At 56.7% G+C, this 27221-nt stretch overlaps 2 protein-coding genes and 1 long non-coding RNA gene across 15 annotated transcripts in view; 2 read left to right on the forward strand and 1 right to left on the reverse strand.

Moving 5' to 3' along the window:
* The first annotated feature begins 59 nt into the window (after positions 1 to 59).
* Positions 60 to 3894, forward strand: SC5D (sterol-C5-desaturase). 2 transcript variants are annotated; one of them, XM_038167673.1, is made up of 5 exons: positions 60 to 185; positions 772 to 989; positions 1728 to 1860; positions 2201 to 2301; positions 2463 to 3894. In XM_038167673.1, the coding sequence occupies exons 2-5, from the start codon at positions 780 to 782 to the stop codon at positions 2883 to 2885; spliced, it is 867 nt and encodes a 288-aa protein (XP_038023601.1). In that variant the 5' UTR covers positions 60 to 185; positions 772 to 779; the 3' UTR covers positions 2886 to 3894. The 2 variants fall into 2 exon arrangements, with proteins under 2 accessions (XP_038023601.1, XP_038023602.1); XM_038167674.2 differs by having other exon boundaries at positions 91 to 185; positions 775 to 989.
* A 4219-nt stretch (positions 3895 to 8113) lies between these two features.
* The window catches only part of SORL1 (sortilin related receptor 1), a 40633-nt gene continuing 21525 nt past the window's right edge, over positions 8114 to 27221 (forward strand). The window contains exons 1-18 of one of the 2 annotated variants that reach the window (XM_038167690.2): positions 8114 to 8436; positions 15377 to 15493; positions 15795 to 15920; positions 16207 to 16368; positions 17246 to 17313; positions 17943 to 18123; positions 19737 to 19838; positions 19964 to 20133; positions 20223 to 20415; positions 20494 to 20611; positions 21180 to 21253; positions 22914 to 23002; positions 23108 to 23286; positions 23846 to 24032; positions 24753 to 24881; positions 25054 to 25139; positions 26255 to 26427; positions 26637 to 26768. In XM_038167690.2, coding sequence (XP_038023618.2) covers positions 8221 to 8436; positions 15377 to 15493; positions 15795 to 15920; positions 16207 to 16368; positions 17246 to 17313; positions 17943 to 18123; positions 19737 to 19838; positions 19964 to 20133; positions 20223 to 20415; positions 20494 to 20611; positions 21180 to 21253; positions 22914 to 23002; positions 23108 to 23286; positions 23846 to 24032; positions 24753 to 24881; positions 25054 to 25139; positions 26255 to 26427; positions 26637 to 26768 — 2502 coding nt within the window. In that variant the 5' untranslated portion in view covers positions 8114 to 8220. The remainder of the gene's footprint in view (positions 8437 to 15376; positions 15494 to 15794; positions 15921 to 16206; positions 16369 to 17245; positions 17314 to 17942; positions 18124 to 19736; positions 19839 to 19963; positions 20134 to 20222; positions 20416 to 20493; positions 20612 to 21179; positions 21254 to 22913; positions 23003 to 23107; positions 23287 to 23845; positions 24033 to 24752; positions 24882 to 25053; positions 25140 to 26254; positions 26428 to 26636; positions 26769 to 27221) is intronic. The other variant, XM_072027672.1, reaches the window with a different exon arrangement.
* Positions 8814 to 27221, reverse strand: part of LOC110353382 (uncharacterized) — a 328386-nt gene continuing 309978 nt past the window's right edge. For all 11 annotated transcript variants that reach the window (XR_011804899.1, XR_011804903.1, XR_011804896.1 and 8 more), the window contains 2 exons: positions 11154 to 11237; positions 8814 to 10908 (listed from right to left, as the gene is read on the reverse strand). This is a non-coding gene — a long non-coding RNA (uncharacterized lncRNA). The remainder of the gene's footprint in view (positions 10909 to 11153; positions 11238 to 27221) is intronic.

The following is a 27221-nucleotide window of genomic DNA, read 5'->3' on the forward strand; positions in this document are numbered from 1 at the left end:
CATGGGGACACGGGGACCCGCGGCCACCCCCGCCCTGTTTTTCCCGCGCCCGCCAGGCGGGGCCGTTTTCCCGCGCCACGCCCCCTCGTGACGTCACCGGCGGTGGTGGCGCGAGTGACGTCACGTGGCGCTACCGGGCGGCGCTGCCCCGCCCCGCCCCGCGCCGCGCTCGGGGCTGCCGGCAGGTAGCGGGGGGCACGGGGGGGATATGGGGGGATACGGGGGGCATGGGGGGCACGGGGGGGCTCGGCACTAAAGGGTCAACGCGATCGGGGCCGGGGGGACCGGGGGGAAACCGGGAGGAGCCGGGGGAGGGGGAATCGGGGGTGTCCAGGGGGATTTTGGGGGGATCCGGGGGGATTCAGGGGGATTTGGGGGGGTCCGGGGGGCTACATGGGGGTCCATGGGGGAATCAGGGGGGTCATGGGGGAATTGGAGGGATTTATGGGGAGCCAGGGGGAAGCGGGGTGGAACCGTGGGGATTCAGGCCGTGGGGGATGTGGGGGGGGGTCCGGGGTAATCTGTAGGGGGGAGCTGTGGGGGACCCATGGGGATCTGGGGGGATCCATGGGGGAGACCCCTGGGGACCCCGGGTAGGATCCGAGGGGACCCATGGGGATCCAGGGGGCATCTCTGGGGAGCTGGAGGAATCTGGCCCTGTGGTTAACCTGGGGGGCCCTGGGGGGATTCATGGGGATCTGGGGGGACCCCTGAGGGTGCAGCTCCCGCCCTGCCGCTGCCCCCCTGCATGTCCCCATCCCCGTCCCCCAGCAGCGACCATGGACCTGGTGCTGGAGGCCGCCGACCGCCACCTCCTGACCCCCTACGTGTACCCCGCCGGCTGGCCCGAGGAGGAGCCCTGCCGGCAGCTCCTCAGCCTCTTCGTCATCACCAACCTCGGGGCGCTCACCCTCTACCTGCTCTTCGGCACCCTCAGCTACTACTTCATCTTTGACCACGAGCTCCAGAAGCACCCCATGTTCCTAGAGGTGGGTTCCCGGCTTCCCAAAACCCAGCCGGCCCCCTCCAGGGTCCCCTGCGGGACCCTGGTGTCCTGCAGACGGTGCCCCTCGTGCCCACCCAGTACAGAACAGAATGGGATAGGGATAGGGATAGGGATAGGGATAGGGATAGGGATAGGGATAGGGATAGGGATAGGGATAGGGATAGGGATAGGGACAGGGATAGGACGGCTGGAAGGGACCTACAATGATGGTCCCATCCCAACTGCCCGACTGCATCAAGGCTAACCAAAAGTTCCAGCATTTTATTAAGGGCTTTATCCAAATGCCTCTCGGACACCGATGGGCACAGGACCCCAAGCGCCTCGCTGGGCAGCTCGTTCCAGTGTCCGAGTGGCCAAACAGGGCAGAGTGGCCGCATGGTGATGTGACATGTGCTCCTTGATGCCCAGCACCCAAAGGACGTGGCGATGGCTCTGCACGCAGTCTGGCCTGTCCAACAGCCCCCAGACCCGTGATGCTGTCCCTGCCTCTGTTCTCTGGCTCCCCCATGTCCAAACCCCCTTCCTGGCCCCAATCTGGGCACCAGCACCCTGCTCACCATACCCTTAGCAGGGCGCTGATAAATATCAAGCCATGCCAGATGCCACCCTAAATACCATCCCTCCCCGCCCGGCCGTGGCCTCGATGGGGCAGGAAGGGTGGCACGAAGCTCCCCGTCTTCCTCCCATGCCCTGACCCATCCCTGGCACTGCCACCCCGCAGAACCAGGTGCGTCGGGAGATCGCCTACGCGCTGCGCTCCCTGCCCTGGATCAGCGTCCCCACCGTCGCCCTCTTCTTCGCCGAGGTGCGGGGCTACAGCAAGCTCTACGACAACATCGAGGACTCCCCCTACGGTGAGCTGCTCCCGTGCTCTCCATCGCTCCCTCCATAAACGCCTCTGCTTCCCCATTCCTCACCCCGGGACCTGTAGACACCGTGTGCCTGAGCCCCCGCACCCTGCCAGCCCGTGCAGGGTGATGGCCAAACCCCTGGTGCCTAAGGGGACGGGACGGCCGCTTTCACACATGCCCTGCCCTCATTTGGTAGCGCTCCTGTCAGCTCTCTCAGCTCCCAGTAAACCCAGTTTCCCCTGGTAAGGAGAGACTGGTGAGCTTTGCCCTGCATCTGCTCCATGAGGCAGACCCTGACCCTGTGCACACGTGGGGGCTGCCACTGACGTGTCCTTCCCCCCAGGCTGGTCAGGAGTCTTCCTCAGCATGCTGTCCTTCCTCTTCTTCACCGACATGGGCATCTACTGGATACACCGAGGCCTCCACCACAAGCTGTTCTATAAGGTAGGGACCTCCTTATAACGGGCTGGCATCCGGGCCGGGGCTGAGTTGTGCCACCAGGGAAATGGGGACGGGTGGCCCAAAAGCCAGCCCCAAGGATTCTGGCCCGTGACTGTCTCAGGGAGCACCCCACAAGGGGCCCCCCACGCTTTTTGTCCCCGCAGCGTTTCCACAAGCCCCACCACCTGTGGAAGATCGCGACGCCCTTCGCCAGCCACGCTTTCCACCCCGTGGACGGCTTCATGCAGAGCTTGCCCTACCACGTCTACCCCTTCCTCTTCCCCCTGCACAAGATCACCTACCTGGGCCTCTACATCTTCGTCAACGTCTGGACCATCTCCATCCACGACGGCGACTACCGCGTCCCCCGCCTGCTGCGGCACGTCATCAACGGCTCGGCCCACCACACCGACCACCACCTCTACTTCGACTACAACTACGGGCAGTACTTCACCCTCTGGGACAAGATCGGCGGCTCCTACAAAAGTCCCACCTCGTTCGAGGGCAAGGGCCCCCACGACTACCTGCGCAGGCTGCGAGAGAAGGGCCCCGAGCAGCCCAACGGCGCCGTTGACAAAACCGACTAGATTTTGGCCTAGGCCGGCCGCCACGGAAAGGGGCCAGGCCTCGTCCTGCTGCTCCCGACCCCCATCGGACTAAATTTCCCCGTACAGAGCCCTCACCTTGCGCCAGAGCGCCTGACGTGGGTTGATTTTTCAGCACTGACGGGCACCAGGCCTGCAGATGGCTCCCCCCGAACGCTGCAAACGGGTCGGCCTCCCCATCCCCTCCTCCTGGCACACAGACACCTTGCTGCTATCGTGCTGCTGCTGCTATCCAGGCTCCTTCAGATACCACCTGCCACGTCCTTGCCCTGCGCCAAAATGTGCCCTCCCTGCTCCCCGTGCCCCCAAACATCAGGTTTTGGGAAGCCTGGTGCCCGCCCTGCTCCCATGACGGCGCTCCCCAGCCTCTCTCCGTGCTGCAAAGCTCCCTTAAAACCATCCCCTTCGCCACCTTCAGCTACCTGAGTCCCTGCAGTGGGTGTTGTAACAGCACCACAGCACCACGAGCACGGTGGTAACGTTGTGGGGGGGGTCTCTGGCCATCCCATTTCATGAGCTGCCGTGGAGGCTGCAGCATCAAATCGCATTGAGACAAGAGGCTGATAACACCAGGCACTTGGTTCTCCCATCGCAGACACCGATGTTTCACCCACGTGCCTCTATTTCATAAAAAAAAAGCCACCCCTACCTTGTTGCAGCTGCCGTGGATCCACTCGATGGCACCGCAGGCTCCGGGTGCGAGGGGATGTCTCGGCACGGGGCGCAGCTTCCCCGTGGCTTTGTGACACGGGGACACGTTACAAAAGGGCCGGCGTGTAGGGCAGGGACAGACTTTGAGCCCCGTGGGCCCCTCGAGCTCCCCGAGGGACCGCGGGAGGAAGGGCTGGGGCTGGGGAGCAGGCGGTGGGAGGGAGCCCTGGTTCGTGGCAGGTCCCCCCCTAACAGCTGACGGGCTTACTTGGAAACCCGGCCGCCTGGCCTTGGGGTCAGGGTGGCCGTCAATAAATCCCACTTGCCAACTTTGGTGACATCTCCAGCCTCTGTTCCCAATTCCATTTCTCCCCGGTAGCACCTCGCTCCGTGCCCCACACCGATCGCCCCCTGCATAAGGCACAGGGGGGCCGTGGTCCCAGCAGATGCACCCCGAAGAGCAGCAGGAGCTGCACCAGCCTCGTGCCCTGTGCGGGTGCACGGATCTCCCCATCGCCTCCCTGCTGCAGTCATAACCCCAACCCCATCCCATAGCTGCTTTTGCCTGCTCCCAGGACCTAGAGCCAGCCCCAAGCATGGTGCCTGTCACCCTTTTTACTCATTCCCCCATCAGAGGGCTCAGTGCCTTCGGGGAGCACCTGCCTGGGTCGGTGCCACGCAGGGTGACCGTATGGCACTTGGCTTCTTGGGGTGCTCTGGTGTGCAGGGACATGGACAGACACCTGCACCCGTTCTGGGACCAAATACCCCGCTGATGGGCACCACAGACCCTCTGCTCCCCAAACAACGTGTTTCCCTGCCCCCACAGCACGCTCCCATCTCCCTGCGCTCCCCTCCCCGCGCTTTCTCAATCCCCCCACGTGCACACGAACTCTGCCCCTGCACAACTTGGAGGCCAGACAAGCACCAAGGGTCAAGGCAAAGCCTGGATTGAACACAGGGACAACAGCACGGGGCTGGGCACGAAAGCTGGGGGGGGGGGGGCCTCCTCCCTCAGGAAAAGCCTGGCACCCGTCTCCCTGCCCTAGCACGTGGCACCCCTGGGGATTTGCCACCCTCTGGCCCCACCAGGCGTGGGTGGGTGTTCTTGCAAAGCAAGCTGCTGATGATAAATCGGTGGCCTGAGCCATACTAACCCCCCCTTGCATCCCTCGGGGCTCACACCCAGCAGCCTTGGCCCCAGACACCGAGTCCCAGCTGGTTAAAGGACCTCAGATTTTCCCACCTGCTGCCACTCCATGGGCTGAGTAATGCCTCCTGGGCTGCTTCTTGGGGCTGAGATCTCCTAGCCAGTAAATAATATAATAAAAATAATAAATAAATATAAATAAAATAATAAATATAAATAAATAATAAAATAAAGTAAAAAAAAAAAAAAACAAAAAATAAAATAAAATAAAATAAAATAAAATAAAATAAAATAAAATAAAATAAAATAAAATAAAATAAAATAAAAAATAAAATAAAAGAGGGGACTATGGCATAGAGCACCCACATTTTCCTCCAGCTGAGCCTGTGATTGGTGCCACCTGCAAAACCACGGGGAGAGCTCAAAGCACTGCCACGATGCTGTTACGGTCACCACGAGGGTTACTGCCATACCTATTCCCTGCAAAACAGCCCCACAACAGGCACCACGTCCCCTCGTCCCCCTGCCCAGCTCCCAGCCCCTTTGGGGAGAGCCCTGGGGCAGCATGCAAAGCCACTACAACCCATTAGCCTGCAGGGTAACACAGCCCTGAGCTGGAGCTCTCCCCACAGCCAGGCCTGAAGGCTGTAGGAAATGATTTTTTCCTCTGGGTTTCCAGCCAGGGATTCTTGGCGTGAGAGCGCAGCGAGGGGAGTGGAAAGGATTAGCGACCCGCAGGGCTCCGTCGGTGCCCCATTGAGAAGTCTGGCTCCCCGGCACAACAGCAAATTGTTCAGCTAAAAGCTAGGTGGCCTAGGAAATAGACACAGAACTGACTGCTCGGGTCTGTACCTTGCAGGATTTCCCAAAGGATGGGCACTTTTCACAGTCCCCACAGCACCAGGCTCAGCCCAAGCTTTACAGCACGGCTCCTTGGGGTTCTGGCCAGTGTTTAGGGATGGGATCGCTCTGTGAGGCAGGACAGCTCGCTTGGGGTCTGCTCTCGAGTCCAGCAACACGCAAGGCATCCCTTAAATAACGGGGAGGAAGCAGGAGGCAGGGGCTCCTTACCTCCACTCGGAGATCCCAGCCCCTGCTGCTGATGAACTCCAGATGTCCCTTAAAATCAGCTCTGCTGCTCCCCCTCCCCTCGACAGCAGGGGACGGATCATTATGATTGTTATTATTTCAAAACCTTACCTTGGCAGAGGAGAACCCTATATTCCCTGCTGCAAAGAAAGAGCCATTCATCTGTTCCCAGTTACCAGCGCTCAGCCCCCTCGAGGGGTCCTACACGACACTGGGGCCGGGAGGACGAGGGGGAGCCCAATGCACACCCGATTCCTTGCTTTGGAAACTGTGACCAAGCCAGTTCCTCATTTCCTACCTGTTCCTGTTTATTTATTAATTATTATTTATTCATTATTTTATCATGTTCAGCTGCTTCTTTGTCTGGGAGTTCAGGGCAGCTGTTTCGGGATGGGATCCCACAGCTTTTTGGGATTTTTCTCCCCTGGCCACCACGTCCTCTCCAGCCAGAAACCCATTTTATGGGTTTGTTCAAAACCAGAATCTCCCGCAGTCTCTGCCCTTACCCCGGTGACCTGTGATCCTCCGGAGGCACATTACACGGAGTCAAGATAGCTAAAAGCTTTATTAGGAGGGCTTCTAATTGTATCGACTCCGTAATTGAAACACATTAACTAGGTTTCTAGGTGAAAGGTTCCTCAGGGAAAGCTCCGGGCAGCACTGCTGCTATTAAAGCCAGCGAGATGTGGGGGTCCCAGATTGCCTGGGGGCTGGTCGAGGGACTGATGAGCAGTCCTCCCCGCACGGCCAGTCCACAGCCATGGGCTTTGAGGGTTTTCTCATGGCGTTAGGAATGGGGTTTAGGTGCCCTGCACCTAAAAACCCATCCAGCACAACATTGCCCATCAATACGACCACACGAGCCCTTGGCAAGGACGAGTGGGATGCTCTCTGGAAAGGATGCTCCAGAATTTCTCCTTGCAGCTTGCGGGCACCTCGAGTGAAATCCCCTCTCCCAAGAGCCAAATCCTTCTCCTGCACCAATAAATCTGGGTTGCTGCCACGGGCAGCAGCTCTGCACCATCCCCGTGTAGCTGTACATCATCTCTGCCACAGGGATGAGCTACGAGGGCCATGCAGGCACATCACCTGTGCCGAGTATTTTATGGGGGAGCGCACAGCCAGCTGGCTTGGCCCTGCACAGAAGGAGCTTCTCCAGCAGCTGGAAACCTCCTGCTGGGGTGCTGAGGGGCTGGGGATGAGGAGGGGACCCAGGGCTGTGGCTCCCCCTCTGCACCCAGGACCTGCACCTATGCCACCGTGCGCCCTGCTGGCCCCTTCTCCTCGTGCCAGGGCCAACGGGTTCCCTACAAAACTGCTTACCCCAAAAAGCCCCCAGCACAAGGATGGGGCTGGAGATAGGTTAGACACAAAGCTCTTCGGCTGGCAAACGAGGTAACCTCCACAACACACACACACGCTGCACGGCCTTCATAAATCTTCTGTTAACCCTCCCTACAGGTGGCACCAGTGACAGCCTGGGCCCAGCTCCCAGTAAACCACAGCCCAGATGCAAGCGGCACTGCCCACAGCCCCGGGACCACATCCTGCTAGGGGTGGGCAGAGGAAATGTGCACCTCGTTTTTTTTTGGGGTGGTAGGGAAACCTCATGCACCCCCAGAGAGAAAACACTGCAGCCCTTTCTTTACACATACATGTGTTTATTTATTTATTGCTGGTTCTTGGTTGTGGTTGTGATTGTATGTTTTTGACTGGGGTTTTGACTGTGCGTTTTGATTGCTCGGCTCTTGATTGCTTATTCTTATGGAGTTCTTATTATTATTTTTCAGTGTGCATTTCTGACTGCTTATAATCTCTTGCTGCTTTCTGACCACTTTTTTCTCACCGCTTTCTGACCACTTAATTTTTACCACCTCTTTCTGACTGCTTATTTATTCTTGCAGCTTTCTGACCTCTCATTTTTTCTGTTTGTTTTTTTTTTTTTTTTGACCCATTATTTTTTCTCTGTTTTTTAACCCATTATTTTTTCTCACTGCTTCCTGACCCCTTATTTTCTCTCTCTGCTTTCTGCCCCCTTATTTTTTCTCTCCACTTTTTGACCCCTGCTTTCTGACCATTCCTTTTCTCTTGCTGCTTTCTGCCCAGTTCTCCTCACCACTTTCCACCCTTTTACTGATTTACCCTCACCTCTTTCTACCCCCTTATTATTCCCCACCTCTCCCCCCTCTCCGCGCACCCCTTACCACCTAGCTATTTAAACCCATTTTCACCGCTCTTTTTCGAGCATCCCCGGCCTGAAACCCCCTGGGCCGACCCCCGGAGCCCCGAGCATCCCCGAGGGGGGCAGCGCTCCGGGGGCGGGGATGCGGAGCCGGGGCTGCCCGTTGCACATTCTCTCCGGGCGGCGGCGCGGCGCTCCGCTCCTCCCGGCTCCGCACGGCTCCGCACGGCCCCGGCGGCACGAAGATGGCGACGGCGAGCAAAGCCGGGGCTCGCCGGGCCTGGGGGCTCCTCCTGCCTCTGCTGTTGCTCTTCACGACGCCGGGAAGCCGAGGGAACCGGGGGAACCGGGGGGGACCCGCGGCGCTGCTCCGCGCCCCGCCGCCCGCCGCCGCCGAAGCCCCGCGGAGCCGCCGCGCAGCGCAGCAGCGCCCGCCGGAGCCCATCCAGGTGTACGGACAGGTGAGCCCTGCTGCCCCCCAGCCCCTCCCCGACACCCCCAACCCCACCCGGAGACCCCCACCCCCCCCCTTGAAAAAATATATTAAAAAAAAAAAAAAAAAGCGATTCAATGAACCAAGCGGCGGAGCGCCGCGTTACATCACCCCCTGCGCTCCCCCCTCTGCCGGTGTCCCCGTCCCTCTGTGCCCCCCCCACGCATGTCCCCAGGCCTGGGGACACAAGGCTCCCCCCCCTCACCTCCACCTTCCTCCCCGCGTGATTTTTTCCCCGTGCTCCAGGGATCCCCCTGGAGCGGTGGGCACCCCCCCATGGGGACCACGACCACCCCCCTCCCCAGCTCAACCCCCCCTCCCCATGGGAAGGGGCTGGGACACGCTTACAGGCAAAGCATCCCCACGCAAAATCATCTCTGTGCACGGGGGCTGCCCCGCTGAGAGAGGCCGGCAGCGAGATGCTGGGCGCTGTTGCCACCGATTTCCACCTCTCCTGTTGTTCTCAGCCACCTTGCCCTGCTCAGGTCGCGGTGCATGCTCACGGGCTCCATCCCACCCAAATGAGCAGCAGGAGATGCTGGTGGCCAAGGGCACGCAGCGGTGACACCGCCAGGTAGCCCCTTGGCTAGCGCACAGATGGGACAGCGAGGCCCTGGGGTGGGTGGCATCACCTAAACGCGCCCGTGTTAAACATCCTAACATGCAGAACCCAGGTGGAAGGGGTGACCTTTGATAGAAAACCTTGCTGTGTGATGCGCCATGCCCTTCTCTGTAAGGATTTGGTGTTTCTGAGCCGTTCCCCGTGGCTTTTCTAAAAGAGGGGGAGAGGAGCTGCTCCTCAGCACAGCACGGGAATTGCTGCTGCTGGAAGCGCCCCTGCTCAGGGCTCAGCTCCTTGGCAAGTTTTGCAACTGGGACCACAGCCCCCCCTCCCCCTTTTTCCATCACTTGAGGGATGTGAAGGAATTACACCCAGGCTGCCTGCCGCGGGAGGCTTCGGGCTGAAACAGCCCATCCTCTTTCTTGTTGTTTTTAATCTCCATACGTCAGACTAAATGATGTTGCCTCATTTGACCCTCCTTGCTTACGCTGCCCGTGTCCCACCACAGCCCCAAAAGACTGCCCTGGGGTGCACAGATGAGGCACGCTGCAGGTGAGGCTCTCTATCCTCAGCCACATCTGTTTGCCTCCTTAGCTAGCACTTAACCTTCCCCAGACCCTATAATTTCCCCTTCTTCCTACTTCTAGAATAGGCAAGAGCCAGCCAGGGGGCAGGCCAGGCTCCAGAGGGGCACGGACAGTGCCTGCGCTGCTCCTAAAGCCCTGCTCCCTGATTTTCAGGCCAGGAAAGCAACTCCTACCCCCACCTTGAGCAATTCCTACCCCTCCTTGAAAACCTGCTTCGCCTCCTCTTGCCTCAACATTTGGCTGCTTTAAAAATATATAAATAAATAAAAATGTTGCGACCCTATTTCAGAAAGAAAAACATTATAATTTGCCTCTCATCTTCAGTAAGAGGCTTTTTGCCCCCAGCCTCCCCCACCTGCCATCCAGCCCTCCTGCATGTCTCGGGCATGAGCAGCCTTGAGACATACAGCGAATTTGGGAGGCTGTGGTAAGCCCAGTGACATCCAGAACAGGACAGAGGGGAAGCAGTGGGAGTTGCACATCAAAGTTAGCCTCCGTTGGGTGATTTCCTGTTGCTTTAAGCTTTCAGAAGGGATTTGCCTGGAGAATTGAGTTGCTCTCACCAGCGGTATCATGCGCAGGTTGAATACCAAAATTTGCCCTTTTGCTGCTTTGGGGTAGGACGTGAAAATGTTAAAGCTTTGATACCGGACATCACTGAGCTTATTAGCCCAAAAAACCACTTTTGAGTGGTTTGGGATGCAGCCCCTCTCCCAGGCCTTGCAGTGCCTTAAATCATGGTCTGCTTTAGAAAAGAAAGGAGGAAGGTAACTGCAGAAGAAACAAACACAGAAGAAAAAAAAAAGCCTCGTACAACGATGCTCCTGCTTCATCACAAGCACCACACGAACCCCATCTCTCCCGTGTCTCTGGTGCTCCTCTAATGCCAGAGGAAAATCAGACAAGCAGCCTGTAAAGGAGGGACACCAGCAAGGGGACAGTGCTTGGAGCGAGCCACCGGCACAGCAGGGGACCCTTATCTGGGGCGCATCCTGCTCCCGTGCGCTTGGCAGGTCGCTCAGCCATATGCTGCACCTTGGCTCCTGCCCCGAAGCTCCCTGCTCTGCCCCAGCCCCGAAGCAGCCTCGTGTGGAGGTGAAGGGCAGCGTGGCGTGAGGCTGGTGCTGCCTGTCACCGCTGCAGGTGACATGGCCAGGGGACCAGAGCAAGAGGGACACACCGCAACAGCCAGAAACAAGGTGGGGAAGGCAGTCCAAAGCCCTCGCTGCTGCTCAGGAGCCAGACGCAGCTTGCTCAGCACCTTCAGGAACAGGCTCGGACACCTCTTGCCCTAAACGCCAAGAAAGACAGAAACACAATTCGTTATGTGGATTCCCTCAGCTCACCAGCAGCAGTCTCCTCCTCACCCAGGCTGCACACACGGCTACAAGCAAAAAGCTTTCCAGCAGCTCAGCACCCTCAGGCCCAAACCCCTGGGACCTTCCAGGCTTTTCTCCAGCTTTTCTTACTCCAAAGCCACAACTTTGTGCAGTGCAAGAACAAGAGGCAAAAGAAGCTGCAGCACCAGCTGCCTACCTGGGTGCTGGCTCCAAGCATGCCGGGGTCTCAGCAGCAGCAGATGATGATGATGGTGATGTTAATTAACCCCATCTGCTAGTCCTGGGAGGCAAAGGAGAGGATCAGGGCTAGGGACAGCATTTCCCCTGCAGCTCCAGCACAAACACACCTCTAGCGCTGAGCTGCAGAGCGCCCATTCCTGTCTCGATGGGGTTTATCAGCCCTCCCTCACCAGAAGCAAGCAGCTAGCAAGAAATCTTTGCTGGAAGCCACGCTGGGACATGAGACATCTCACCTAACCACAGCTGCTCCACCAGGCCCCGTGCCTCTCCCCATGCTCCTGCAAGCCCCTGGCACCCCCTGCCCCTCTCCACAGCCATGGGGACCCCAAAGGACGCCCTCAGCTGGTAGCGCGCATCCCTCCGACACACAGTGCTCTTACAGATCACCCAGAATAACAGTTTTCCCTGGAGGGCAGCCTCCTCCCTGACTGGAGGGACCTGTGGTGCCAGTGGGCAGAGCTGCATCGAGGTATCTGGAGCCCCTCAGTGCCTCCCCGTGCCAACACGCAGCCAAAGTGGCCCCCGAGCACAGAGAGCGAGAGATTTTTTTTCTTCTGAGGCCATTAGCACATCCCCAAATGTGAGCCCACCTAGCCCCTGACGACCTGCAAAGTGCCAAAGAGCCGTTCTTCTTTCCAAAGACACAGAAAAGTGCTTCGCAGGGTAAAGCCACCCAGCTATGTGAGCGGAGAAATCAATTGCACTACATCGGATTTGAACCGTACTTAATTTTGACCTAGATTGCTGGCCCTGCGGAGACCTTCCCGGATCAGACGGGGACCTTCTGGTGGCATCCAGGACAACACATCCTGGCACTGGTCCCCAGGCCCCCTGCCCCTTCCTTCCCAACCCCAATTTTCCCCCCTCCATTCCCCCTTTGCCTTTCTTTTAGGCACAGCAGCAAAAGGAGAGCTCTGTTGGTGGTAGCAGAGAGAAAACAGCTCTGCAAGCAGATGATTTCGGTATTAGCAGAATTAAGATGGGCCTGGCACTCTCTGAAATGAGTCACCCGTGTTTCATATCAATGATTTCAGGCCCTGGCATTTGCAGTCCAAGCCACAAGCAGCGCCGCGGCAGGCACAGAAGGTATTTTAAAATACCGTGGCAGGGATCGAAGCAGATGCTCGGGAGCCGAGCAGAAGGAACGGTAACGGAGCTTCAGGGGGAGCACACGAGGAGCTCAGCGTGCCGTGGATGCAGCAGGCACACGGGGTGGGTGCTGCCTCGTGGCTCCCCGTGGTGCCAGACCATGGCACAAACCTCGCTGGGGGCACGGGGAGGGACGGGCTAGCACCAGCCCACTGCAGCTTCCAGCAAGCCATGGGGCAAGAGGTGCAGATCCTACACTTCCAAAGCCCTGAGCGACCTGAGCAGCAGCTTTGCTTCTGATCCCGCTTGCTGTGTCCCCATTCTCCGGCTAACAGGAGCAAAATATTTAGCCAGGGCCTTTTCTGCATCCTTTGGCATTGCTCTCTGAGCACCCTAAGCAAGCAGTGGCTCACAGCTCATGGCCACAGCTTGCTGGGGGTTGCACAAAGGTTTCAGCCGAACCAGCAAAGCACCCACACCATGCCTGCAGGGCTCGTGTCCCCCCTCCTGCCAAGAAACCTTGAAAGTTTCGGCAGCAGCTCAAAACCGCAGAGGCCCGTGGCTCTCCAACGGGCTCGCTTATCAAGCCCTGGTAATAGCCTATTAATTATTCAGAAATTTTCTAGGAACCGCATTTGTTTTTAAGCATCTCATTTTCGTTACGTAACAAGGACGGAGGAAAAAAAAACCCATAACCCTAGGAGGCTTTTTTTTTTTTTTTTTTTTTTTTGCCTTGTGCAGCCCCATTTTTCCAGCACCGAGGGCTCGCACCACGTCACTTCTTCATGAAAAGCACGTGCTGAGGTGTGACAGCAGCCAGGCCTGAGCAGCTCCTGCCTAATAGCTCACACGAGGTGTCCGTGCTGTTGTCACGCATCCCATGGCAGTGCCACCCCGCCCAGCACAGAGCACCTGAGCTTGGGGTCAGGCTCTGCCCTTCACACCCCAAGGAAGCTCCCACCTGCTTGGCCAGACATCAGCTCCAGGGGATGCCCTCTTGTCCCTTCCCAGCTTCCACGTGTTGGGGGATGCTGCTAACAGGAGGAAAACCAAGCAGCCTCCTCTGTGCTTTGGCTCCAGTTCTCCCCTCCTGGACTTCATCTGGCACCTCACGTACTGGGAGGACAAATTAGAATTTCATGCATATTTCATATACACTTAATCACTTGGCAGAGACCAAAACACAGCCCCGTTAAGAGGAAATTACGCTAAATGCTGCTTCCATTAGGCACCGGCCATTGCCTCCTTTTAGGTCCGAGCAGCTCCTGGGGAAGGTTCCTGCACCAGGGGAGCCAGGGACGGTGACATTGGGGTCTGCTGAGTGAGTGTCACCCCTGCAAGTGGGGACAGGTTGCTCAGGGCAGGGATAAAAGATTTTATTCTATTTCACAGGACACATCCCGGTCAACCAGGCACCAGGAGCTGTTAGCTTGGGGCACGAGGCTACCCAGAGAGCAAGGATGGGGAGTCCTGGTTATCACTGCCCTGAGTGCCACATCCCCACAGCACTTGGGATCACCAAAATTTCAATTAATGGGGGACTTACAGCACAGGGCAGCCTCCTGGTGCCTTCAGGCTCTTTGGTAAAGCCCAGGTCAGCAGCTTGCAGCTGCCCAGAGCTTTCTGCTGAGCACAAACCTTCAGCACCACTTCCTCCTTCCTCCCAGGCAGGCAAACCTCAGCTAACATCAGCTCAGCCTTTATATAAGGGCTCAGCCCTAATTAGGCTGCCCCAGGTCCTGAACACTAACGAGGTTCAGCTGCTCCTCGGGCAGCCCAGAGCCCTGTCCCAGCCCTGGGGTGTGCCCAAACGTCCCCAGTTTCCCTTCCCCAGTGACAGGTCCCCTTTTTGGCTCATGGGGGAAAAAGCTTTAGATGTTCCTCGTGAGTTTAAAGCCAGGCACAGGTGGGAGCCTCCTGATCTGGAATATTTATATATTTTTTTTTGGGGGGGAACGGTTCTGGCATCAGATTTCTGGCAGAAAAATGTGCAAAGTGCTACTGAACATGCCGTGGAGGCGGTGACAAACCCTTCCTGGAGAAAATGTGCCTGGGGGAGGCCAGGCACCCCTTGGCACTGCCTTGCCTTCAGGAGCAGGCACTGGACCCCTGCAGGGACCCTGCACCCACAGCCCCCCTCTCCCCAAACTCCGACAGCAATAAATCTGAAGCCACCGCTGGGAATCACAACTGGGAATCTGAACAAAATAACTAGAATAACCAAAATATACCTAAAAAAAAATAAAAAAAAATTAGATGTGATGTTTTGCTTTTAACAGGGAAAAAGGGGAGACCGGGACTGTGCCGAGCTGAGCTGGGCACAGACCCTGGGGTGCTTCTCACTGCCCCCCCTGCATGGTTTTAATTTGTTTTTATTATTATTTCTCCCCCTTTGCACGAACCCATTATATAAGAGGGATTTGGAGACTTCTGTTCCACTCGCCTCCCCCCCTGGCAGAATAAAACCCTCGTTTTTCCCAAGCATTTATTTTCTGGTCGCTGGGGGGGGGGGAGCAGGAGCTGCAGGGCATCAGCCCTAAGAAGGGCTTAGCCCCGTATTTCTGCAGCTTGCCTACAGACAGCGGGGTTGTGCAGAGCTCCTGCACCTTCAGCTCCTGCTGGAGTGGGGCTGCGATGGCATCCCCGGAGGGACCCTTCCCTGCCCCAGCACAACCTGGGGGTCATTTTTGTTCTTGTCATCCCCCAAATCCTCTTTCACCGAGGAAAAATATGAGGAAAACGAACCCCTTCAGACACATAGGTTTCGCCAGCATGTTCATAACAGATGCTCCTTTACCGCCTCCTCCCCGGGGAAGTCTTCTCGGTGCTTTAACCCTGTGGTAGCTTGCAGCGAGTGCTGAGCACCTGGCTGGTACTCACAATAAACGCATTCCCAGCTCCAAGGAGCTGGGCATGAAGCCCCCAAGCTTATTGCCTTCGGGGTTTTCATCTCACGGTTCGAATGAGCTTCCCCAAGCCCCAGTTTGGAGGAGTTTCCCCAAACCCCGTGCGTTTCCCGGGCTGAGCCGGTGCCGGCAGCCTCCCCCGCAGCCCAGGCTGACGGCGGTGCCCTTCTCCTCCGCGCTGCAGGTCAGCCTCAACGACTCCCACAACCAGATGGTCGTTCACTGGGCAGGAGAGAAGAGCAACGTGATCGTGGCCTTGGCTAGAGACAGCCTGTCTTTGCTGGGTCCCAAAAACAGCGACGTAAGTACCGCAGCCTGCCCTTCCCGCGGCACCGGGCGAGCGTTCACAGCCTCCTGCTCCGTGCAGAGATGCTGGAGAGGCCCCCAGGTTTGCCCTGGGAGATAAGCATAGTGTGACGATGACCCCACACTATTTTGGGGTCAATTCTGGCACAGCAGACCCCCCAGCAGCACGCAGAGTGCTGTACCCCATGGTGATGCTGCCCGGCTCCGGCACGGAGCAGCTGCGGGTTCCTTCTTGCTTCACCTCTGCCTTGGCACCGTGTGGCCTCTGCCCGCTGTAACCCAGCGTGTTCCTCCAGGTCTACGTCTCCTACGACTACGGGAAGAGCTTTAAAAAGATTTCGGAGCGGTTCAGCTTCGGGGACGGGAACAGCAGCGCCGTGGCCATCTCCCAGTTCTACCACAGCCCGGCCGACAACCAGCGGGTGAGGAGGGACGAGCCCTTGGAGAGGGAGGGATGAGGGCATCTTTATCCCAGCTGAAGCTCTCATAAAGTGAGGTGGGATGTCCTTGCCCTGCAGCAGCTGAGCTGCCACTCGCCATCCCCATGGATATTCCCCTCTCCAAAGGAGAGGGCAACTGGGCCAAGGTCCACAGTTCAGCCACCCAAATGCTCCCCCAGGATCTGTCTCCCTCTCCCTGGTAGCTTGTGCCCTGCTCTGATCTCCAGGAGGCTGACTGCCTGTTTTTCTCCTTCCTTCCTGCCCCCAGTATATCTTTGTGGATGCCTTCGTCCCCTACCTCTGGCTCACCACTGACTTCTGCAAGAGCATCCAGGGCTTCTCGATCCCCTTCAGGGCAGCAGACCTCCTCCTGCACAGCAGGAACCCTAACCTCGTCTTGGGCTTCGACAGGTCCCATCCCAACAAGCAGGTGAGAGCTTCTACCCTGGCTTCACCCTGACCCCTTGGCCCCATTTCCCCGACTGCTGCAGTCCTAACCCACAGCTCGGCCAGGAACGGCCCCTGCAGCATTAAACGTGGGCATAAAATGTGGTTTGGCTTTGGATCTTGCATAACAAATTGCTTCTCGAAAACAACCCCTTTTTATTTTTTTATTTTCCCTGAAGACACAGGGTACAGTTTGTAAATAATGACATCACCTTCAGATACGCACACACACGTGGCATGTGTGAAATTTGGAGGCTGAGCAAGCATCCCCTAAAACATGAGCGGGGAGTGATGAGCAGGATGCGTGCACGGTCCCTCTGAGCACCCTGATGGGATGGAGCTGGCTGCGAGCAGAACCTGTCCCGGGCAGGCTGCTGGGGCTGGAAGCAAAAAATAAAATGCAAAAATCCCAGCTCGGGAGCCACCACGGTGCTTAGAAAATAAAAAAAAAAATCAGGCAGCTTTCAGGGACGAGGGCCCTGTGGAGGCTGGGAGCTGCAGAGGGGCTGATGTGCCTGCGGGCGGGCGTGTTTATCGCTGCTGCTGCTCTTGCTGGCGCAATGCGAGATGCTATCTCTGCTCTCTCTGCTCGTGAACTTTGCCTTCTTTGCAGCCGCAGATGGGCAGTGACAGCGCGCTGCTGGGCTCCGTGCTGCAACCGGCCCCGAGAGGGTGGCGGCTCTACCCGGATATTTACCCGTTACAAAAAAAAAAAAAAAGAAGTTATTTTTAATTCGGAGTTACTGGAAAACCAAGCGGCTCGGCAGGCAGGGGGAAATCCTCCTGGTGGGAGGGATTCCCTCTTGTGGGTTGCTGCAGGGTCCGTGTCCCCCTGGCATCTCTCACCTTTGTCATTGCAGCTCTGGAAATCGGATGATTTTGGCCAGACCTGGATCATGATTCAGGAACACGTCAAGTCCTTTTCTTGGTACGTGTCATGGCTTTGTGTTCCACCCAGCTCCTGCAATCTCCCCACTTTTTTGGGGGTGCCAAGGAGCATCCAACCCTGTCCCAGCACCCAGCGGCAGCCCGGGCACCGACTTTCTTCTTCCCTGGCCACCGCAGCTCCCTCCAGCAGGGCAGCACCGAGCCCTCCCGATCCTGATCCCCATCTCCGTAGTTTCACCACACGCCTCGCAGTATGCAAACTTGCCATTTAATCTAGATTTCCATCTCATCTCCTCGGGGGCACATCAGAAGGGACAGCACTTGACAAACAGGGCTGGCGAGGGCTCCGAACCCATCGTTCCTGGCCTAGAGCTTAATGAGGAAAATAGGAAACACAGAGCGCCGCGGTAACTTCAGGAGGCAAACACACCTGGGCAAACATTGCCCTTGCATTCCCTGAGCCATGCCCGGTCCCTCTCCCTTTCACAGAGCTCCTGTGGGCACTGCAGAGCCTTCTCCTCCCTGAGCTCCCCGGGCTCTGCACCTTGGGGGTGCTCCAGCTCCCCCCACACTTTGCTTGCTGAACGCTTCTCTGGGAAGGGCTGTGGCTCCTCGGTGCCTTTGGGAGCGCAGGAATGATAAAACCTCACTTTTTGTTTTTAATTCCAGGGGCGTCGAGCCCTACGACAAGCCAAACACGGTGTACATCGAGCGGCACGAGCCTTCTGGGGCTTCGACTGTCATTCGCAGCACGGATTTCTTCCAAACCCGAGAAAACGAAGAGGTGATCCTGGAAGATGCTGAAGACTTCCAGCTCAGGGACAAATACCTGTTTGCCACCAAGTCTGTGGTACGTACCTGTGGATAAGGCAGTGCCGAGCAGCTCTGCTGTCTCCTACCCTCTTTTTCATCAAGCTGGGCAGAAGTAGGTCAGGCTGCCAAGTGCCGGGCCCCGGGAGTATGCACGGGATGCCTGCAGAGGCAGGAGGAGGGGGGCCGTGGCTCGGTGGCTGGAGGCCACGTGTCAGTGAGGATTATGCTCAAGCATGAGCTATGTCCAAGCAGCCTAACGTGCTCCAGGATGGCGAGAGAGCTGGGCTGTCACTTTGCTTTCCTAAGGGAAGGGGGTGGCGGTGGATGACGGTGGTCCTTTTTTCCCCTGGCAGCCCAGTCCCCCTCTGGTTTTGAAGCTGTCAGCCAGTTTCAGACAAACCCAAAGGGAAGCCTGAAAGCATCAAGCTCCCTATCGGTGCTTTCACTGTTGGCAAATCCTTTACAAAGGAGCTACAATGCTTGTTCTCCCTCGAATTTAAGGAGCACCATCCTTTTTACAAGATGCAAGCAATGCATCCCCCCCGCTGCTGCCACCGAGGCTGTTCCAGCAAGCACTTTGTTTGCCCTTTGGGGGTGGCTCCTTGCACAACCACGCCGTGGTTCCTCAGCAGCGAGCAGCAAACACATCACCGTGCAGACGACAGCTCAGAGGAGGGCTTTCAGTTTCTCAGAAATCTCTCCTGCACCTCCTAGGGCCCAGCGCCTTGGCGCTGCGCCCGCCCTGCAGCCTGCAGATTTTATCTGGGCGCGCTGCTGGTGTCAGGGGAAGCGTGGGGACATGGAGGTGCCAGCCCGTCCTGCACAGCCTTCGGGTTCATGGGCAGCACCCTGACAGCTGGAGCTGGTTTGAGCCATGACATTTTGCAGCACGACCTCAATTTGGGGTTTCCTCAGGGTTGTTTCTGCTCCTGGAGAACTCCTGGGGTGCAGGGGCCACTGCCACACTTTCTCCTGCTACTGGCTGGTGCTGCACCAAATCACATTAAAATTACCTGTGCATGAGGACCAGTAGGACCTACTCTGGTGCAATCAGCCTGGCTGGAACCCCCTGGTTTGGCGATGGGGGTCCCATGCTCGGGATCTGCTCCCTGCACCAAACCTTGCCGCGGTGCAGGGGAGGAGAGCGGCCACGTCTCGGGCGCGGAGGCGCGGGGACCTCCTGACTCCTGCTCCTCGCCATGGGAGCCGTGGTTGCTTAGCGATGCAGAGCCTGGGAAAAATCAGGCCGCTTATTTTTGGAGCCTAAATCTGGGTTTGGGTTCTTACCGTTGGCAACCCACGTGAAATGTGTTGCCCCCAGCTTTTGCTTTTTTGGCTCAGCGCCGGCGCCTTTCACTTGGTGCAAATCATTAAAAATAGGAAGGTGAGGACAGGCTGTTCTGCTTCAATCCAGCCTCCTTCCCTCCACCTGACCTGGCAGAAGGGGCAGCAGGAGGGATGCTCGTGTTCATCGCTGCTGCAGGGATGCCGTCACCATCCCTGCCTTGTAGGTTCGGGTTCAGGGAGGTGGGCAGCGGGTGCCAGCTCGCTCCTCAGCCACACCATCCATGGATTTGCCCGATTCAGCCAATTTCAGGGCATTTTCAGGGCTGAAATCTGCTCCTAATGTTTCCTTCTGCTCCACCACAGCGTTTGCTGGGTAGCTCGCAGCCGCCGTCGGTCCAGCTCTGGGTTTCCTTCAACCGCAAGCCGATGCGGGTGGCCCAGTTCGTTACCAAGCACCCAATTAAGGTAAGCGGTGCCATCCAAGACGACCTCCCTGCTGCAGGGCAGAGGGAAGAGTGACTGCTAAGTGGAAAAGCTAAATTGCCCTACACGTAAATCCTGCTCGTAAGCCTCCCGTTCACATCCCGCAGGAATATTACATCGCCGACGCATCGGAGGACCAGGTGTTTGTGTGCGTCAGCCACGACAACAACCGCACCAACCTCTACATCTCGGAGGCAGAGGGCCTGAAGTTCTCCCTGTCCTTAGAAAATGTGCTGTACTACAGCCCGGGAGGAGCTGGCAGTGACACCTTGGTCAGGTAGCGTGCTCTCCGGCCAAAATCTCAGTACTTGTCGGCTGCTTTTGGTCCCCAAAGGCTTTAGAGCTCCCTGTTGCCTCCCCTCGCAGGTATTTTGCCAACGAGCCCTTTGCGGATTTCCACCGCGTCGAGGGCGTGCGGGGCGTCTACATCGCCACGCTGATCAACGGCTCCTTCAGCGAGGAGAACATGCGCTCCGTCATCACCTTCGACAAGGGGGGCACCTGGGAGCCGCTGCAGCCCCCGGCGCAGACGCACTACGGGGAGAAGACGAACTGCGAGGTAGCGCCGGGCGGAGGGGGATCGCAGGACTCGATGGGACGAGGGGTGGATGCCCACTGATGCGCTTTGCTTTTCCAGCTTGCCCAGGGCTGCTCTCTCCACCTGGCCCAGCGCCTGAGCCAGCTGCTGAATTTCCAGCTGCGCAGGATGCCCATCCTCTCCAAAGAGTCGGCACCGGGACTGATCATCGCCACCGGTACCGCTTCTCCTCCCCGGGGCTGCACGGGGAGGGCTCAGGGGCTCCCTGCTGTCAGGACACCAAAAACTTAGTGGCATCTCGCTCCCACATGCACCAGCAGGAGGGATTTTACACAATGGCAATTACGTTGTGCATTTTGCTGCCCCGTTCTCCCAGTAATTACAGCACGTCCCTGTCGCTGCAGCACGGTGACATTAGAAACCTTGCCCACTTCACTCTGTTCCTCCTTCCTGCCACTATCCAAGTGAAAGGGGGCTTGGACATGCAGAAATTGCTGTTTGCTTCACTTTTTTCCCGTAGAAAACAAGTTATGGAACATTTGCAGAACTACAAGCACGTTTTGTTTGATCGTGTTTATAGCCATATGCTTTTCCCCAGCTGCTTTTAAAACTTGTAATGGTCCTTAAAATATTCGGTTTTAAAGCATTGGCTTCTATGGGGAAAAATCAGCTCCTCCATCACTGCCTCTTGGCTCACGGACTGAAATAGTTTTTGAGGTGGCTGGCTTCGTTTTAAGCAGTGCCTTTGTGTACCTGGAGAGGAATGATTTTTCTCATTCTCCTAGGCTCCGTCGGCAGGAACATGGGGAGGAAAACCAACGTCTACATCTCCAGCAGCGCCGGGGCGAGGTGGAGGGAGGTAAGGGCACCTGCTCACCAGCTCAGCCGCAGTGGCGGTGCAGCAGGCGGGATGTTGATAAGAGCCGTGCAGCCCCCAGGCACTAAAGGTGACCTCCGTGCATGCATCAAAGAGCTGGAAGATGCTGAATGCCCCTTGAGATCAAAGCAAAAAGGCTTTTTTTTTTTTTTTCTTTTTGTAGGATGTACATTTTGTAGGATGTAGATGTAAGAACAGGCACGGTGGAGGGGAGCCTCGTGGCCAAGGCAGTGCTTCACGTGCAGCAGAGCTCTCCTCTCTCTTTGTATTTATTCAGCTCGCAGGACGTGTCCTTGGCCCGGGTCATCTGGCCCCTTTTAGACGAGCCTGACAGCCAGGGCTTTTGCAAAGGGGCTGGAGAGGCTCCAGCATCCTCCAGCAACATGGGACGTTGCCCTCAGTTTACAGGGAGCTCGATGCTGTTTACTGAGTGGGTGTTCTGGTCTGCGGGAGTATTTGTGGTCTGCCCGCGCGCTCTGCTGCGAGTGTAATATGGTATTTCAACATCTGCAAGCTATTTAGTCCTGTGAATTAACCGGCCTCCTTTTCCTCCCCTTAAGTGCCGCGCGGTCTGGGTTAGTGTCTGGGCACACCGCGGCTCTGGCTGCTGCCACAGCACCCCTGGGGCTGGCAGCTCCAAAATCCGCCTGGGGACCCGCGTGGGGATCCAAAGTTTCCCCTGGTGAGATCGTTGCAGTTCTGGGCAGGGAGAATATGCGGAAAGCTGAGACTTTGGAGTGCTGTGCGCCGAGCTGCTGCACCACCCGGCCCCTTTGTGTCCCACGCAGAGGGGCAGAATGACCCCGTGCTGTTGTTTGCCAGCTGGAAGCACAACACAACCTTTGCTTCCTGGGTTTGGAGGCTGCTGGAAGGCTTTTGGCTCTGCAGATCCCTGGTTTGGTCTGAAAAAGCAGTAAAAAGGAGCCGGTGTGCTTGGTACCCTTCACGGGATCATCCCCGAGCACGTTAGTGCACACTGCGAGCAGAGTCGGGCACGTCTGTGCTTTCTGTTTTGAAGACGAGCTCCCTGGGGAGGAAAGCAGAGTGGTTTTGTGCTGGGGCTCACTGTGCAGAGCAGGGGGGGGGAGCAGGAAGCACAACAAGTTTCTTCCTGGGGGCGGATGCGCAGACCATCTCCGGGGCTTGTTTTTGCTTGCCGCAGCTCCATTTCTTGTTCAGCTCTCAGGAAAGCTCTCAGCCCAAGAAGAAGCATTTCTTGGCTGCTGTAGAAGTGCAGCGAAGCCCTGCTGGGCTCTTGGGCATGGCACAGAGGTGGGGAGCAGGAGGGCGAGAGGTTTGGTGCAGGAGGAGGAGAGTCCAAGGTGCAGCACACAGCTGTGTATTTAGGGAAATGAGGCCAATGGCAGGAGTTGGCCCATACGCAGCTGAATTTCTGGTGCCTCCAGACACCTGGAAACCCGAGGGGTTCGTGTGGGTCAGACAGCAGCCCTGACGTGTGCTTCCCAGCAAAGCTTTCCCCTGGATCCAACAGAGCTCTGCTATGGGTGATCTCAGCATTAAGCCAGGGACATCCTAACATGCGTGACCAATTCAGGGTCTCAACACTGGGATATGCAAAATGCCCTGACGCCCTTTATCCCCATGCCCTGATGTTCTCCCTTCACCCCCGTTTCTCTTCCAGGCACTGTCGGGGCCCCATTATTACACCTGGGGCGACCACGGGGGCATTCTCGTGGCCATCGCGCAAGGCACGGAGACCGACCAGCTCAAGTAAGGGAGGCACAGTGGAGGCTGGCCTCAGGCTGGGGCTAGAGGTTGCCCTGGGGCAGGGAAAAACTTGCCCACTGCGGACATCCTGCTCCTTTTTTTCCGCAGGTACAGCACCAACGAAGGGGAAACCTGGAAGACGTTCACCTTCTCGGAGAAGCCGGTGTTTGTGTACGGGCTGCTGACGGAGCCCGGGGAGAAGAGCACCATCTTCACCATCTTCGGCTCCTACAAAGAGAACGGCCACAGCTGGCTGATCCTGCAGATCAACACCACCGACGTGCTGGGTAAGGGACACCACCAGGGCTGCAGCGGGTGCACGAGAGCCGTCCTGGCCCAGGTTGCTCAATTTAATAAAGCTCTCGCCAAACCCCGGCTGGTGCCCACACCGTGCACCCACCCAAAAACACCCATGTCCATGCAGACTCGGCTGCTGGAGATGCTCGCACCCAAACCCCCTCCCTCGTCTCCGAGGGACTTGTTCAGCAGGAACAGAGAAGAGCAAACCTTCTGAAGGCTTGTGCCCATGAATGTTTTATGACCCGCTTCAGCTTTGATTGCGAGGCAGCGTTTTTAATCAAAGAGCAGTTTAAGCTTGGCAGAGGAATTTGCTCGACTAAAATCTGCAGCGGATTCCCTTGACGTTTTGTTAGAAGCGGAGCTGTCTGGCAACCAGAACGGCTCCACGAGGCATCACAACTTCACCTCCACCACCGTGGAGCTGGGGGCCGGGCGAGAGGCTGGGGTTGGCACCTCCTCCCCGGGGACCCGGCACTCTCCTGCTCCCAATCCTTCATTCTGGGATGCCTACGCAATTTTTTAAGCCAACCTTGTCCCTTCTCGTAGGGGTCCCGTGTACTGAGAATGACTACAAGCTGTGGTCGCCCTCCGACGAGCGAGGCAATGAATGCTTACTGGGGCATAAAACCGTTTTCAAAAGGAGGACTCCTCATGCGACGTGCTTCAATGGGGAGGATTTTGACAGGCCTGTCATGGTCTCCAACTGCTCTTGTACAAGGGAAGACTTTGAATGGTAAATACCAATTAATTTCTTTTAGTCTGGGTTGTAAGTCTGAGATAAATATCTGTGACCAATCGCTCAAAGTGGACAAACATCCAATTTACTTAGCTCTTTGTATCGCTGCTTGATTTTATAGCGAAGAGGAAACTAAATAGACTGAAAACATCCTTTCATTAATAATGGGGCATGAGACTTAATTAATGTCCCTAGAGCCTTTGGGGAGCCTCTGAAAGGTTCTTTAGAAGAGGAAAGTATTGTTAATCCATCACCTTCTTTCAAATGACGGCAGACAATTTGCCATCACGTAGAGATGCTCTGCTAAACAGCCTGCTGACCCTGAGCAGGAGCAGCTGGCCCTGCTTTATCATTTTATCTGCAGTGTGCTCAGCAATGCAACCACACAGCTGTCGGGATTCGGAAACGGGCTCTGACAATTGGATGCAAAGCTTTGGGGTTAGGAAGTGAGCGGGGCGCTCTGGCTCCTCTCTGCCTCGCTGCCTGTCCCAGCCCAGGCTGCCCAGCCCTGGGGAGGCTTATTTGTGAGGTGTTTGTGAAATGCCCCGATGGAAGAAGCTGTCTGGGCTGTACGGTATTGGTATACAGCTAAAAATTGATAATACATGAGTGAGAGCTTAAAACTTCTTTGCAAAAATAGAGGGGAGTAATAGTACAGCACAGTGACACTGGTTTCCTTCCCTCCCTTCCCTCCTCACCTCGTTTGTCTCCTTGCAGTGATTTTGGCTTTAAGCTGCGTGAGGATTTATCATTAGAAGTCTGTGTCCCCGACCCTGAATTTGCTGGGAAGCCGTACGACCCGCCGGTACCTTGCCCCGTTGGCTCAACTTACAAGAGGACTCGAGGGTACGTGTTGTGCTCGGGAGGGGAACTCGATCCTCTCAGTGCTGGCATTTATGCTGCTGGTGCTAAAACGGGTAAAACACACACACAAACACTGGATCGCATGCTCAGCCATACATCACAACATCTAATTTGGAGCTAAGGACCATGAACTGCCTGGCTCTGTGTGTTGCAGCTACCGCAAGATCTCCGGAGACACGTGTACAGGTGGAGACATCGAGTCCCGGCTTGAAGGGGAGCTTGTACCGTGCCCACTGGCTGGTGAGTACCTGCAAGACAGCCTCATTCAGACACCTTCAGCTCGTGCCTGAGGTGTAAATTAGCCACGACTACTGGGGACCAGGGCAGAGGCTGCCCTTTTATCCTCACACACCCAGGAAGACATCACCTCCATCCCTGCGCTCTCTCCTCTCAAACCTATGATGCACTGACATGCTGCCGTGCCTGCGTGCTGCCAGCTATTTGCATTCTGCTCCTCGCAGCTTTAATTTAATCTGCCATCACGCAGCAGCTCGAGAGTGATGGCTTTGCACAAGGCTGGCACCATGCTGCAGGCAGGGCGCACCCGGGGCCCTCACCACATGTAGGTTTCCTCCTTGCCCAGCACCAATGTGATTTCCACCCCTCCGAGCCCTCTGCAGCTATTTGGAAGCTGCTCAGGGCATGCTGTGACAGGCCCTGGTGATCAGAAAATAAATCTGCGGTCCCTTCCTGCCCCAGCTTTGCAGTGCCATGTTCCCAGAGCGTTTGTTCATCGTCTTTGGATACGTGTTGGCTTGTGCCATGGTAACCCTTGGGTGTACGGTATCCATTTCCTATCTCCATATAATCTCATTAGGGGTGCAGAGCCAGAGCTACTCCCTGCCATCAGCCTCCCTCGTTAATAGCATTATCGGGCTTCGCTTGTAGCGTGCTAACGCCCGGGAGACTTTGTCCTGGGCCGGGTTCCCATTGTGCACCACCCTGGGCACATCAGGAACACAACCCCACGCTGGGATAGCTTCTGCAGGGAAGGTGTCCCCCGAGACAGCGCTCTCACCTTTTTTATGAGAATTTGGAGGAGCAGAGAGCAGCATTTTGCTCCTAATTGCCAGCATGCTAATGTAGAAAGGAAGCGGTCACAGCGCTTTTTGCCATCCTTGCCTCCTCCTTCGGCCCTCTGGATAAACAACGGCTGGAGGGTTTTCCTGGGGTGCGAGTAGGGCTATTAGTGGATCCTAATCAGCCTAATCCCACTAAGACAAGGGCCTTTGCCTACATTATGCCATGGAGCCATAGCATGCAGGCAGGAGGGGGGAAGATAAAATGCCCTTGCACTCCTTGAGCATCCCCAAAGGGCTTGAGGTGCCCGGGTGATGAGCGCCCTGTCCCCGCAGAGGAGAACGAGTTCATCCTGTACGCCACCCGCTACTCCATCCACCGCTACGACCTCTCCTCGGGCGTCAGCGAGGAGCTGCCGCTGGCCGGGCTGCGTGGGGCGGTCGCCCTCGATTTTGACTACGAGCACAACTGCTTGTACTGGGCCGACGTCACCCTCGACATCATCCAGGTGAGCGGGGGGCTCCTGCTGCCAGGGCAGGACTGAGCTGAGAGCCTCATTTCAGGCGTTTCTCATCGCTCAGCTCTCTGTGCAACTTGTCTTGCACGCCTGCCTCTGCTAATCTCGAGGCTGGGAATGTTCTTGCTTTTTATTAATGTTAATTTTTCTATTTCTTTGTCTTTTTTTTCTTTTTTTTTTTTTCTTTTTTCTTTTCCCAGCGTCTTTGTCTCAATGGTAGCTCTGGGCAGGAAATAATCGTAAGCACCGGGCTGGAAACAGTGGAAGCCTTGGCCTTTGAACCTCTCAGTCGGTTGCTGTACTGGGTCAACGCTGGGATTCCCAAAATCGAGGTATGGCCACATCACCCCTGCTGCAAAGAGGAGACTGCAGCAGGGCACCTTTGGGGCAGCTGGGCCCCAAAATACTGCTGGTTTGTTGTGACTGAGCCCCAGCCCTCACCGGCAGCATGGCATGATGCTGCTTTGGGTCTACAGGACCATCTAGGTCGGAAAAGACCTTCAAGATTATCAAGTCCAACAGTCAACCTGACCTACCAAGTCCCACCACTAAACCGTGTCCCTTAGAGCCATGTCCACACATCTCCCAACTAGCTCCAGGGACTGGGCTTCCACCACTGCCCTGGGCAGCCCCTTGTGCGCCCTCTCCTAATATCCTAATAGCCAACCTGAACCTCCCCGGTGTAACCTTTTCTGTACATCCTACACTTGTTGCCTGAGAACACGATAATATTCAGCCCTGAGGTCAGCTTGTGAGGCCAAAGAGGGGGAAAAAAAGCAACACCC

Source organism: Anas platyrhynchos, chromosome 25 (assembly GCF_047663525.1).
Source record: "Anas platyrhynchos isolate ZD024472 breed Pekin duck chromosome 25, IASCAAS_PekinDuck_T2T, whole genome shotgun sequence".
NCBI lineage: Eukaryota > Metazoa > Chordata > Aves > Anseriformes > Anatidae > Anas > Anas platyrhynchos.

Bases quoted from the DNA above. Each gene is read 5' to 3' on its own strand.
- SC5D (XM_038167673.1), top strand. From the start codon at position 780: ATGGACCTGGTGCTGGAGGCCGCCGACCGCCACCTCCTGACCCCCTAC. The intron at 990-1,727 runs GTGGGTTCCCGG...GCCACCCCGCAG, and splicing joins AGCACCCCATGTTCCTAGAG to AACCAGGTGCGTCGGGAGAT. The intron at 1,861-2,200 runs GTGAGCTGCTCC...CCTTCCCCCCAG, and splicing joins CATCGAGGACTCCCCCTACG to GCTGGTCAGGAGTCTTCCTC.